Below are 13,087 nucleotides of genomic sequence, written 5' to 3'. Positions count from 1 at the left end.
GAGCACACAAATACATAATAGTGCTATTACACATTGAGAGATTTATAGAGAATTCATTTGTTATAAATCATACTAAAACTTGCATTACAACACAGTTATAGGCTTAGACACCCTCGTTTTCTGTGTGATAGTCATAAAAACAAATGGAGCAAGATAGAGCAATCCTCGCACTCTCAAAGAGGGACACGTTGAGCTTTCAGTTCAATAACTGTAGAGATAATTTGGCTACAAAAAGAAATTTAACTTTGCTAGCTTGCCAGTAGTTTATCCTACAGGTGTTTGCATAGGAAATGTAGTCACTATATATGTGAAATACAAATATGTGAGCCATGCATTTATGTTTTATACCAAAAGTCTAGAATCGAGAGTTAAACTACACTAAAGTATCCAGCTATTGTTTTTTTCCAGTTCATTTTTATAAAATGCGGCTGGCTATGCTTTTGTAATCCTATTTTGCTTCCCTATTCTGTTGAAAACGTCTCTATATGTAATCTGTTTTCTGTATAAAAATATGATTGTAAAGCCAAACTTCTCTGAGTGTTATTGTTTGTTCAGTGTAACACTATTAAAAAGTTTTTTTTTTGGCAGTGTCCCATGAGAATTTACACTGGTGTGAAAATTTTAATTCTTCCACTGCTACAAGCCTGACTTGGTAAGTGTGTATGTGTCTTTGTTACCTGACAGGATTGTTGGCAACATCAGTGTCCTTGGCATGGACTCGTCCCACCAGGGTGCCTTCAGGCGCATTCTCTTCTACCTCAAAAGTGTAACTGGGAGCTACAAACACAGGAGGCTCATCTGCATCCTCTACTGATATCTACAGACACACAAACGCACATCATTGTTAAAAGGCCTCTGTGATATTGATCTAGTCACACACATAGAAACACAACAAATACAAGCTCTTGCCATCAGAAACACACATACTCATAGACACAATAAAACTCATAGCACCTAAACAATTCTGTTCACATACACATAAACACACACAGGCTAACTAAGCGCACACTCACATAGACACACGTAGTTTTATAAATATATATTTTATTTACCTTTATTGTGGCTTCGTCCTTATAAGGCCCCCAAGCCAGATATTGAGGGTCCACGTGAGGGTTGGATCCCTCCACCTTCAAGGTGTATGATCTTTTTGTTTCAAAGTCCACTGGCTGAGAGAATACAGAGAGAGCAGACAGGTCACTCAATCAGGTTTTCTCAGGTGTTTTTGTTTTAGTGTAATGATATGTGAATGGCAAAGAAAATACACTGTGTGTCCACTGCAGACACTGGCTTCGTGAAATGCAGTGGGTGACCAGTGCTGTATCCTTGTCTTGTGGTAGGGGGAGCTGTTGCTACATGAATGAAAGCACACATATTTTCACTAGTATTGACAGTAGCAGGCCAGCTATTACCTCTACTATTACATACCAACAAATCCATGCATAACCCAAATGCTGACTTTTACCTCAAGACAGTTTGTGTTGCATGATATTACATGATATTATATGTGTATTTTGGGACCACAATGAATCATGTGGTAGTTTCTGTTGGGCTGTTTTCATCATCAGATGAAAACAATAGTAGTCTGTTTTTAATGAGCCAGGATTAGGTTTGGGGGTTGGGGACACCAAACAATAAAAGGGAATAGAAAGTGTTTTGGGTCACAAGGTGGGAGATTTGAAGTTCCAGGCCACGGGAACTACTGTCTGCTGACAGTTACAGTTTTCTCCTATATAGGTTTTATTTATTAGACCTTTACAATTGAGACAAGTAAATTAGGAATACATCATGATTTAAAATCCCTGCCATGGGGTTTCAATATCACAGGTAGGCCAGTGTAAAACCATGAGATTCAATCAAATCCTATTGAGCTGAGCTTCAATTCACTTACTCTATATTGGGAGAAAACCCACTGACTTGTAATGGCCTTGCTATTGAATTCACTTGATTGTGCGCTTTGAGGTATGCCATTCAATGTCCAAACAACAAAAAAAAATCACACATTGTCCTCACATCACATTTTCATTTAGTCATAAAAAAATGGCGCAGCAGTTACAAAGCGATGACCCTCAGCCAGAGAGTCTGCTTGGTGCTGAGCATCTAACAAATCTTGTATTCTTATGCATGGAGTAAAATCCTACTACGGGGAAAACGTTTATGTCAACCAGTATGTTGGCAGTCATTGTATAAAAGCTATAATACTCGAGGGATGCTCTCTGCTATGATTCTGAGGACTTGTGCATTGCCAACAGCACTTGGCTGTGACTTGCACTCATACTCAGCTATGTCGTAGCCCTAATCACATGTGGGGATGTTGAACTGGCAAAGTCCCAAGAGCGAGCTTGATCTTTTCATCTTCACGCTTGCATCACTTAATGAAATCCCAGTGGGAGCATCTGTGAAGTTGCTATAGATTTATTAGTTTGACTCAAAATTTTTTCCAGGGGTTACCAATGACTAGGATGGTAACCAAGAATACCCATACCAAATATTATGGATTGAAGCTGCCAATTGACAAGATTTTGCATGATGAGAATGTCTTTTACTATATTATCATTGTTATTATTATTGATAAAAGGAACCAAATCAAGATTATAGCAGACAAGAGGTTAAGACCAAGGGGATGGCAAGAATAATCGTAGTAGTATTGTTTCCTTTTGTTGTCAGTGATAGAACGTGAAGTCTCCATCATCTGCCCGAAACGCCTCTGAAAACAGCTTGCAATAGCTCTTTAATCCAGCAACTGTTTTCATGTGGTGCAGCTGCCAATTGACTCAATGCTGGAGGGACGTTTCCTCTCAAGGGATTGTCCCACACTCATTCTGACTCTGTGGTGTCGGTGTAGGTGTTTAACTGGTTGATGACAGGTACGATACTAATAGGATATAATTGACCCAGTTGTTTCATTTCCCCCTTTTTTGTCACCCTCCCTCTGTCTGTGTCTCATTTGGCCTCTTTCTCTCCCTCCATCTCCCAGTCTATAGATCGTCTTTCTCTTCATTCTCTCCCTCTTTGTGTAATCAGTGTGAGATAATAATATTCACAATAATACCTCCCTCCTCCCTCTCTTTCTCACACACATACACACATACACACATACACACATACACACAGCTCCTTAATATTCTGTAGACTGCATTCGTCAGGACACAGTTGAAAGAGAATAGCTGATTAAAGCTCATCCCTGTGTGTGTGTGTGTGTGTTTACGAGTAGGAGAGTGAGAGAATAGAGATTAGTGAAGGCTACTCCCGATGATGATTTGAAAGTGTGTTTAGGTGTGAGTCTGTACATGTGTTATCGTGTGTGTGCGCGCTGTGTGATTGTTTGGCCTTTTAATTTTTTTGTGGCACCGCCCACAGGGTGGAAAAGGTGTTGATTTCCCCCGAGAGGCATCACGGCACAATAATCACACACACACACACACACACACACACACACTTGCACATACATCTGAGTCAAGATGCCATAATCAGATTGAGAGGAGCTCAAGTGGGTTTGTATGGTGTCTCTCATTGTCTCCACACACGCACACTTCAATCAGCATCAGGCTATTAAATTATTATCCCAAGAAACACAGGGATCCATTAAGATGGTTTATTGTGTAATAGCTACTGGCATCAGTCAGTGGTCTTACACGGAGGCACACATTCTTTGTCTTCAAATCATCATAAAACTATAATTTCCTCCTGACCTCACACTGTAATGAAACATAATAATTAATTTCACGTTAAAATTGTAAGTGACCAGGTTGCCTTTACAATAAATGTCAAATTAATATAACTAGTACTGAATAGTTGGTTGAGTATGTTCATTAGTTGTGCTGTTGTAGCATATTGGCAAATCATAAGAATTTAACTCATGATTACATGTTTTGAAATGGTTCAGATGGTGATAACTATATAAATGTTTTTATTGACATGACTTCAAACTAATTAAAGTGAATAATAAAGTGAATAATAAAAGATCCATGTATTTGATTAGATTGATGGATATTTTATCGTTCAACTGTTATCTTACTGTCACTGCTTTCCAGAAAGTGGAGCTGAACTATTTTGAGGGATGACACTTTTGACTGTTTTATCTAGTAGGGACTGTATTTCAGTTCTTCATATCTGGTCAAATTTACATATTCCCACCTGAGCACTGCCCAGGACAACCACATCGTTTTCTATTGCTGGCTAATGCCTGATCTGTGGGTTAACTGCCCTCCTCCAGATCACACACATTATGGCTGTTGAGAGAGGAGAGGGAACATGAGTCATTATTATCATTCGCTCATTTCCCTGCTCTGTCCAGGTGACACCAGTGGGAAGAGAGTCCCTAACCCTGGCAGTCTTAATGCCATGCTATAGCGCTGAGCTCCAAAGGAATCGCTCATGCAGACAGTTGTGAGAAAAAGCATGAAACAGACTTGTATCGATTGATTCAGACAGAGATTTTCCCACAGCATCAGTAAAAACGAGCAATGAGTTAAGGCTGGCTGCTCTTTTGAGCAATGTCATTGCTGTCTGGACAGGAAACGCAGCTTGCCACGAATGCCATCATACTTTTATGTACATACTTTAATTACATATATGAATGCCAAACCTTTTACCAAATAAGGGTATGGATTGGGAAGAGGAAAAAATCTCCGAGAATCGAGAATCTTTGTGTGATTGTGGGTTGAAAAGTCTTCTTTTAATTTCTAATATAAATATCCAAAAGAGAAGAAAAAATAGTGATATAGGTTTTGGTGTACATTTCATCCTAACTTTCAATGCTATTATTCTTTAACTGAGAGACTCAGAGGTCGGACGCCCCAGCACGGAAAAGCTGGCTACCACAGCTCACTGGTGAATTCAGCTCATTATCCTGACCTGCAGCTACATATACAGTAAAACTGTGTGTGAGAGAGGGAGAAAAACTGTATTTGACAGCTCTGTGTGTATTTGAGATGGAGAGGCTGAATATATGTATTTGAGAGAATAAGACTGAGTGTGCATTAGAGAGACATAGAGAGGGAGAAAGAGTGAGAGTAGTAATTGTGTGTTCTGACCTGGATCACTGCGAGCTATACTCATAGTGTCTGTGTGCACGTGTGGGTTACAGTCACAGTGCAGAAGATGAGCTCTCTGGCCTAGGGAAGCATGACAGTTAATGCACTTTCACTTGCACGTACACACATGAGCTTGGAAGTCAGTGTTCCTATCAGACACTACTGTGAGGGACGTCAGGGGACTTGAACCCGACAAAGTCTCCCCTTTGTTTCCATACACAGACTTTACTGCTCCATATTTTTTCTTTCTTTTGTCAACTCTCCTATTCTTTCTTTTTTAACACACACACATGGACACGGACTCTCATGTGGGCTGGCTGAGGAACACACTAAACTGCTTTGTCTGGAGGAAAAGTGCAATCTCAAGTACATTTCTGTGCTGGTAAATTGAAAAAATGGTTGATGACGCACTCATTTTCATAAGAGCTAGCTGTTGAAGCAGCCACTATCAACTAATAGTATTTTTGACCATTGTTTCTTACCAGAAACTGCTACAAAAATTGTGAAATTTGCCCTTGGGTCATCAATAACTAATCACATGGTCGTTGTAGAGGCTTAGTTCCCATCGTTAAATCTTGCCTTTCCTGTGAGCTTTGTAGCATTTAGATTTTTATGTGGTAAAACTGGATCCCCACCTACTAATGACTCATTTTCTCTCCTGTCCTCCCAAACTCCCTTGTTTCCCAATCCATCCATTTCTTCTATAGTCAATATTTATACAGTAACAGTGTATTGAATGGTAACTGAACACACTGTGAAAGAGGTCACTCGTACTGATAAACCTACAGAGAATCATCAGCTGGATCAACAGCTCCCTTCTACTTTATAGAGCTTCATAGTGAGTTTCAGTTCATTGTGTAGCTGTTCCGCCACAACTTTACTCTTTAGGTTCATTCTCTGTGTTGTTTTCAGTGAAAAGCTCTCATAACCCACTGTACACTACATGCTCAGCACCAAATGGCAGACAAAAGACGAAGGTAAGTGAACATGGTGAAGCATTCATTTGGGTAAAGAGCAAAATATTTCCCTTAGGAATTTGTACAGACCAAAAACAGAGCTAAAAAAAAGCTAATATTTGACTTTTCATCAGGCGGACATAAACACGACTCCAAATGAATGATAATGTTGTTCTATAGCTGCTGGATGTGTAAATAAACAACTGTTTGCTAACAAGTTGGTCATATTAACTTAAAAGGTGAAATGCCAGTGCTGTCATTTTTCTGCTGCTGCTAAAAAAAAAAAAGTGTCTTTCTTTCATTCCTTACCTTCTTCAGTTTAATAACAGCCTCTCTGGTCTCAGAGTCAGTGCTCAGTTCAAACATGCTCATTCCATCTCCGTCTATTAAGCGGTAGTTCACCAGTCCGTTGTCTCCGAGGTCGGGGTCCTTGGCCTTAAGGCGGCCCACCTCTTCTCCTGGCACTTTATCCTCTGATACAGACATGGGATATACACCTGAGAAAAATAAAGACGGGGGCTTTGGTTGGTGATGTTAGTGTCAACTTCTGGTCACAGCTTGCTTTTTGTATTCAACACTCTTTAGAGAATTCCTGGCTGGCTGCCACCATGTTTACTATCTGCGGCAGGGTCAGTTTTGGAGGTCAGAGAGGGATTAACATGAAGTATACCATCTGTCTGATATGGCCCAAAGGATATTCATATGGCCCAAAGGATATTAATATCCCCTATAGTGTCAGGTGTGTGTGTGTGTCTGGGGGAGTAGACACCTGGCTTGCAGTAGCGAGCAGTAGGACCATATGTCTACTCTCCCTTTTATCCTTTTCCCGCTCCCGTCTCTCATGTGCTCTCTCGGGCTATCCCCCAAACCTTTTCACCCCATCATCATCTCATCTGTCTTCTATCTTTACCCATGATATCATAAAATCCTCCTCTGTCCATCATCGCATTTCTATACTCTTCTCCCAAATCCGTCATCTCCTTCTCCCTTTTCCCTCCTCCATCTTTTCCCCATCCTCATCTGTCCCTCCCCAATCCCTCCTTCCTCGCCTCCTTCCGCTCTATGATTCAGGCATTGAGCACAGAGTGGACTCATCATTTTAGGGGTTGTACATTATTAGCATGTTTATCCTGCTTGTCCAGGTGTAGCAATCCAGTGAATCATGAAATTCATTTGGTCATGTGGCTCCCGAGCAAACATGTGCGGAAGAGGAGAGCGACTCACAGGACTTTTTCCATCCAGCCCTAATACCCTCCTGTCACCCTCCAGCCCTCTACCCTTTTCCAACACATCTCCTTCGATCCTCCCCAAATCACTCCTCAACGCCATCTCAGTCCCTGCTTTTTAAACTTCTCTCCATACTGTTTGACTCTCTGGTGGTAACACCTTTGCCTCCACACATTTGCTTCTAACTTTTCCACTGCATCCTTTCAAATCTCTCCATTCATCCTCCCCCTCTCCTCCCCCTCTCCAACCCTATTTCTCTCATGTCTACCTCCCCCCTCTCTCTCCCGTCTGCCTGTTCTGGCTAAAAGCTCATTTCATCCTTGCCTTCCCTTTGCCCCTTTCCTCCCTCTCTTCTCCTGTCATTCTATTCTTGCTTTTCCTAAGTAGCTTAACTTCAATGGCTTCTGGAAGCTAAGTTAAACATTGTATGACAGAACACACAGGCCGCCTGGCATACCTGCCAAGGGCTAAAATGAAGCACAGCACATACAGGAAATGTACATTTACGGTCAAGGACCACAGTGGAAGCATATGCGACTTTCAATGAGATCTCTACTTAAACAAATAGAAATCACCAGTAGCACTGGTGACTCACTCATACTTTGTAAAACCAATATTTTACCAGCTACTCTATGAGAAAGGGAGTTGCTTTCATTACTCCCACATAAATGACTGCACTGTTTGTATTCACACAGATGTCCAATCTTGGAAGGAGAAGCTCATAAAACCGCAAAGTTTAGATATAAACACCAATAAAGTGCCTCATAAATGTAACTCATGTAATGACCACAATCTCTAAAGTAATTTAAATGTGATTACTGAAATCGCAACGATAATGCCTTATATTGCTTTGTAATTTACTACGAGTCATACTGGTCACTTTGATGTGTTATCATTTAGATGGTATTGTAGATGCATTTTATATTATATTAGTAATTTAAACTTGGCAGGAAGACCGCTTTAGAAAGAATGGGTCATATTCAGCACATCCATTAGTAGCGTCTAGAAAAACACCAAGAGGCATTTATTTTGTTTTTCCAAAACAAACGGCTATTTATGCATTTATTTATTTATTTATTTATTTAAGTGATTTAGTTATTTTGAGTGGACAGGTATTGACTGGAAAGTTATTGGACTTAAAATCAGAGTTTTGCTTTATGGTTAACAGTACCGAACTGTCATTATATTGATCGTATATTTTTAGATTTGTTGAAAGTTAAAACTATTTGGATCGATATTCTTGATTTAAGCAAGATTCAGTTCTGGGACCGTTTAGCTTTGCATGCTATAATTTTCTCCCTTATGAAATGATGGCAGCCATTTTTTGTACTCAACATAGTGTTTTTGTATGCTGAAAGGGCCGGATACTCAGACCTGCTATGGTTTATACCACATTCTTAGACTGCACATTCTCATCTCAAGTCTCTTTAACCTAAAACCTAAATAACCTAACCTAAAAAAGAAGGATGGATGAAATGCCAATTACTATTGTCATTTCTGCTAGTTTGTTTGGACCATTTATACCCTATGTGTTGTCTCAGTTTTTAACGCATTATCTAAACAATATTACTTATTAATGTTATGTATTTCTGCCTAAACTAAAGGGAGGAGCTTCAAGTTAAAGTGAAGATTGAAGATGGATTTTAAATGACTGCAGTGACACAGAAATACTTTTCCAATGGTTATCATCTTTTTAAGTCCTCACCCTGTCTGTGCTGCGATGGATTTCTGTGGTGGCAAACGGAAGATGCTTGATAATGAGGTGAAAGAGAGAGAATTGCAGGGACAGAAAGTCTGAGAGAAATGGAGACATCAAGCTTTGGAGTGAAAGCAAAAAAAAAAATAACGGCTTGAATGGAAACTGAAACGCTAGGAACACATGAGGGAGTCACGTTGTGCCATATATCTTTTTCTGTCTGTTTTCATCTCTTTTGTTGTGTTTTCTCTTTTTCTATCTGTTTTATTTTTGTCTATTTCCTACTTCTTGCTTTGGCTCTGTTTTTCTTTCTTGACTTGCTTATTTCATTTACCATTTTTTTTCTAACTCTGCTCTCTCTCACTCTGCCCAACTACTAAATAAGTAATCACTGTCCTCATTCACACCATCTGGGAGACTTGTCTTGCAGGTGTTTGTACTCCTTCCACTTTTTTTTTTAAACAAGAGTACCCACTACCACAGCATATTGCTATTTGATGTGTTGTCTTGTATCACAGATGTAAACTGCCAGTGATGCACAACTGATATTCAAAAGTTATGCAAGAAGGCAATTAGTAAACACTCAGGACTTGTAATGTTTGGTTATAAAACCTTTTGTCCTTAAAAATGTTTTATATCCTCTTTGGATATGGGAACAGAAGGGTAGCTTGTGGTTAGCGAGCCCATCCTTACTGACTCCTCACAACAAACATATTTCTCACGTCCTTGTATATGCGTTCCATCATAATTGTATTGACCAAAGCAACAGAGCAAACACTTTTGACATATGTCTGTGATTTGACCATTCTTCTCAAACATTTTTCTGGTCCTGATCATTTAAACCTTGTGCAGAAGGAGATGTTTGGTCTTATAAGTAAAATGTTTGATGGTTGATAAAGCACCTAGTTTGCAGCTGTCGAAGTCACTGGATTAAGGTTAGAGGTTATGATTTGGTGCTGAAAAACTGCTGTCGTTTAACATTTTGTCATTTGTGAATATGTTTAGTTACTAAATAAAGCGCTGTCTTAAATCTTAGCTCTTAGTCAATGTATTGGATTTAAAAAATGGATTGTTTAGAATTTTTGGTCCAACAGGGACACTTGTCAAATCTGATGCTTTTTTAAAGGTGGAATTTATGCCTGAGCTTGGATTGCATTCGATTTTAAATGTGTACTTAATGAAGGGGCCACTGAGTGTATGTTGCAATTTTGTGCCATCCATCATAATGTAAAACCACTTGGTACTACATTAAATGTGGATATCTCACTATGGAAACTTCCAAATGTACATACAAATATGCAGTAGAAAAGTACTTTTAATTTTTAGTACTCTTGGCCATAAAACTCCCTCAAAATATTGTCTGTTTGTCATGACCTTCAGAACCAGATTTTTAGCTTTGCTTTACAACACACTGAAACACAAGTCAGCTTCTTGGAAAACACAAGAACTGGAGTGATGGTTTTGACAGTCTCTTTCTCTTTCGCTGCATCTCTGTCTTCTACATTCCCTCTCTTGCTTCTTTTGCTCACGTCTCTCCCTTTTTCCAGTCTATTCAGCTTCTCTACAGGATAAAACCTGAGCCCTTGTCTCTTCTTTTCTCCATTCCTGCAGCCACTCTGCTGAATCTCTGCCAGGAGTCGCTCTGCTCAGAGCTCCAGGAGGGGAGGAAGGGGAGATTGTGGAAGAATAAAAAGGAAAATAAAAACCCCAGAAAGGCTGAAAGAAACTTTAAGACAGAGTGAAAGAGAAGATGGACACAGATACAGGGAAAGAGGGTGTTGGACATTGAGGTAGACTGGGAAGTGAAAAAAATAAAGTGGTGTAAATAGCTGCTTAGGTTTAGATTATTCTTGTTTCTGTCAGGTGAATCCTAAAAACTGAATCTTTGGTTGAGCATAAGCTTTCTGGGAATATTTACCATCTATAGGTTCAATAAACAACATCAGCTACCTCCTTACTGGATTTTAGTTGTTGTGACGCCATATTCTTTAGTAAACGGTGACATGGCCAACTGAGCAGAGAAAACAAAACAAAAAGTCATACTCCCTCTGGTTAGTTGTTTCTTTAAGCCTGACAGTCCAATCAGAAAACTAGCATTTGATTACTCGATTGCATCGTTAAGGTTGGTAATACCGACATCAACAGATGATTAATCGTATTTGTTTTATACAATAATAAAAGAATACTTTAGAGTAATGCCTTCAGGAAAAGAAAAGGTGCGGCTTCTTTTAAAATGTTATTACCAAAAAGAAGTATTCAAATTTGTATGTCACTCTGTCTCTTTTCCTTCTCAGTAAATCCCACATACTAAGCAAACACACACACGCCTGAGGTCATTGCAGGAGGCCAGTAAAGAACCTTTAATAATTGATTTCTTAAGTTGTCGTCTGTGCCTCCTACAGTGACTTCCTCGGTTTCCATATTGCTAGCTGGCAACATGTTTTCTGGCTTATATGCATACACTCATGCATATAGTACACGCAGAATTATGCACACACATGGATGTGGATTGACATAATCCAAATGCACAGATGTGCAGTGCAGAAAAAAGATAAGAAGCTGTGGGATGGTTGTGCACACAGACTGTAATGTGGCTGATATTTGCTATTTGGTTGAAGATCAGACACTTCTCTAAAAGAAATGTCACTCCAGAGGACCGTAACATACAGTCATATAATAGATATTACAGATGAATAGATGCAATAGATGCAGAAGGTTTGTACTCACTCTGTGGGAATTTTGGAGGGTTATCGTTGACGTCTGTGAGGGTGATTTTAACCTCAGTGGTCCCCGACAGCCCACCCATGTGACCACCCATGTCTTTGGCCTGGATGACGACATCATACTCCTGGCGTGCTTCACGGTCCATGTTTGGCAAGGCCGTACGAATTATACCTGAATGGACAGATTTAACATGGAATTAAAGCTGAGATTAATTATTTTTTGCCCTGTTGCATCCTGGGTAAATATTTTTGTATCTGAAACTAAAAACTGTATCACTGGATGAAATCTTACGGATACAAGATAGTTCAAAAGGCATGCAGGTTCACTACATACCCACTGGTGTGTGTGTGTGTGTGTGTGTGTGTGTCTCTGTAGATATGTCTCTGTATGTGTATATGTAGTGTATGCAAATGATATACACTATGTACCTGGGTTTTTGTGTTGTTATCTATCTAAATTGTGTAATTCCAAAATGTAATTTGTAATATAGTATTACATAGTATTTAAAAAACAGAAACGTGTTAAGCAAAAACGTAGAGCGGGTGTCATTTATTCCAAGATATTTCATTTTGCAAGAAAACACATCATCACTCATCGTTCACATGAATAAGAACTCCAGTTAAACATGTGTGAAGTCTTATTTTTCTCCATTTCAAGCCCTAGTAATCTTTTATATCTGTTTAATTCATCACTGGCTGCTCTCTTTCCATCTCTCTTTCTGTCTCCACTAGCTGCAGTGTCTGGGAGTTGAGGCTTTCTACTGTCATATTATGCCAAGTGTGTGTGCATATATGTGTGTGTGTGACAGCATGAAAAGCTGATAATCTCCAAACCAATTAGAAATGTGAGCTATGGATTTGAGCCAGTCAAATACCCAACACTGGTTTGATTAGCCAGATTTACTCTGCCCAAATCTCTCTCCCTCTCTATGCCCTAACCACTCTCTTTACATGGACTCTCTCTCTAAACCAATTTCTCTCTCCCTCTCTCTGCTATCCCCTCTCTTCTGTTCTTCTTCACCCTCTCTGAACCAACATAGCTTCGCGTCTGCCCTAACCTCTCTCCTAACATCCAATTTCTTCTTTTAATGCAAACCCAAATATAAGGCCTGGGTTCTGCAGAGACCCAGGCTGAATGTCCTCTGGGGACCTCTTTTTACAGCAGTGCCTTCTTTTCCTTACCAATTTCACTGGAAAGGATGTGCTGTTACATGATCCCTGCAGCAGTGAGTTCTTAGCTTTTTATATTATGAGCGGTAGACGGTAAAAATATTGCAGACGGAAAAACAGTTTCCGTTTGGTCTTAGCGACAAGCAGTCCTCGCAAATACTGATAGATAGCAGTATCTATCAAGTGTCTGACAGACTGACACATTTAGTGGTAATGGCAGTAGGGTATTACTGTACTTAATATTTCTGTTCTATACCAGGTAAGTTTGAACTGTAAAAGCTA

General features: G+C 39.6%; 1 protein-coding gene across 3 annotated transcripts in view; it reads right to left on the bottom strand.

Moving 5' to 3' along the window:
• cdh11 (cadherin 11, type 2, OB-cadherin (osteoblast)) overlaps positions 1–13,087 on the bottom strand; it is a 90,338-nt gene that overhangs the window by 8,281 nt on the left and 68,970 nt on the right. For all 3 annotated transcript variants that reach the window (XM_038731501.1, XM_038731503.1, XM_038731504.1), the window contains exons 7-10: positions 11,640–11,807; positions 6,299–6,486; positions 1,053–1,166; positions 678–817 (exon numbers count right to left, since the gene is read on the bottom strand). In XM_038731501.1, the coding sequence (XP_038587429.1) occupies positions 678–817; positions 1,053–1,166; positions 6,299–6,486; positions 11,640–11,807 (610 nt within the window). The remainder of the gene's footprint in view (positions 1–677; positions 818–1,052; positions 1,167–6,298; positions 6,487–11,639; positions 11,808–13,087) is intronic.

The sequence above is a fragment of the Micropterus salmoides genome, unplaced genomic scaffold, assembly GCF_014851395.1.
Source record: "Micropterus salmoides isolate LMB-PRFRI ecotype aquatic unplaced genomic scaffold, ASM1485139v1 Ms_hic_scaffold_2, whole genome shotgun sequence".
Taxonomy (NCBI): Eukaryota; Metazoa; Chordata; class Actinopteri; order Centrarchiformes; family Centrarchidae; genus Micropterus; species Micropterus salmoides.
Note: the sequence above shows the minus strand (reverse complement) of the source record. Positions and strands in the feature narration are given on the sequence as shown.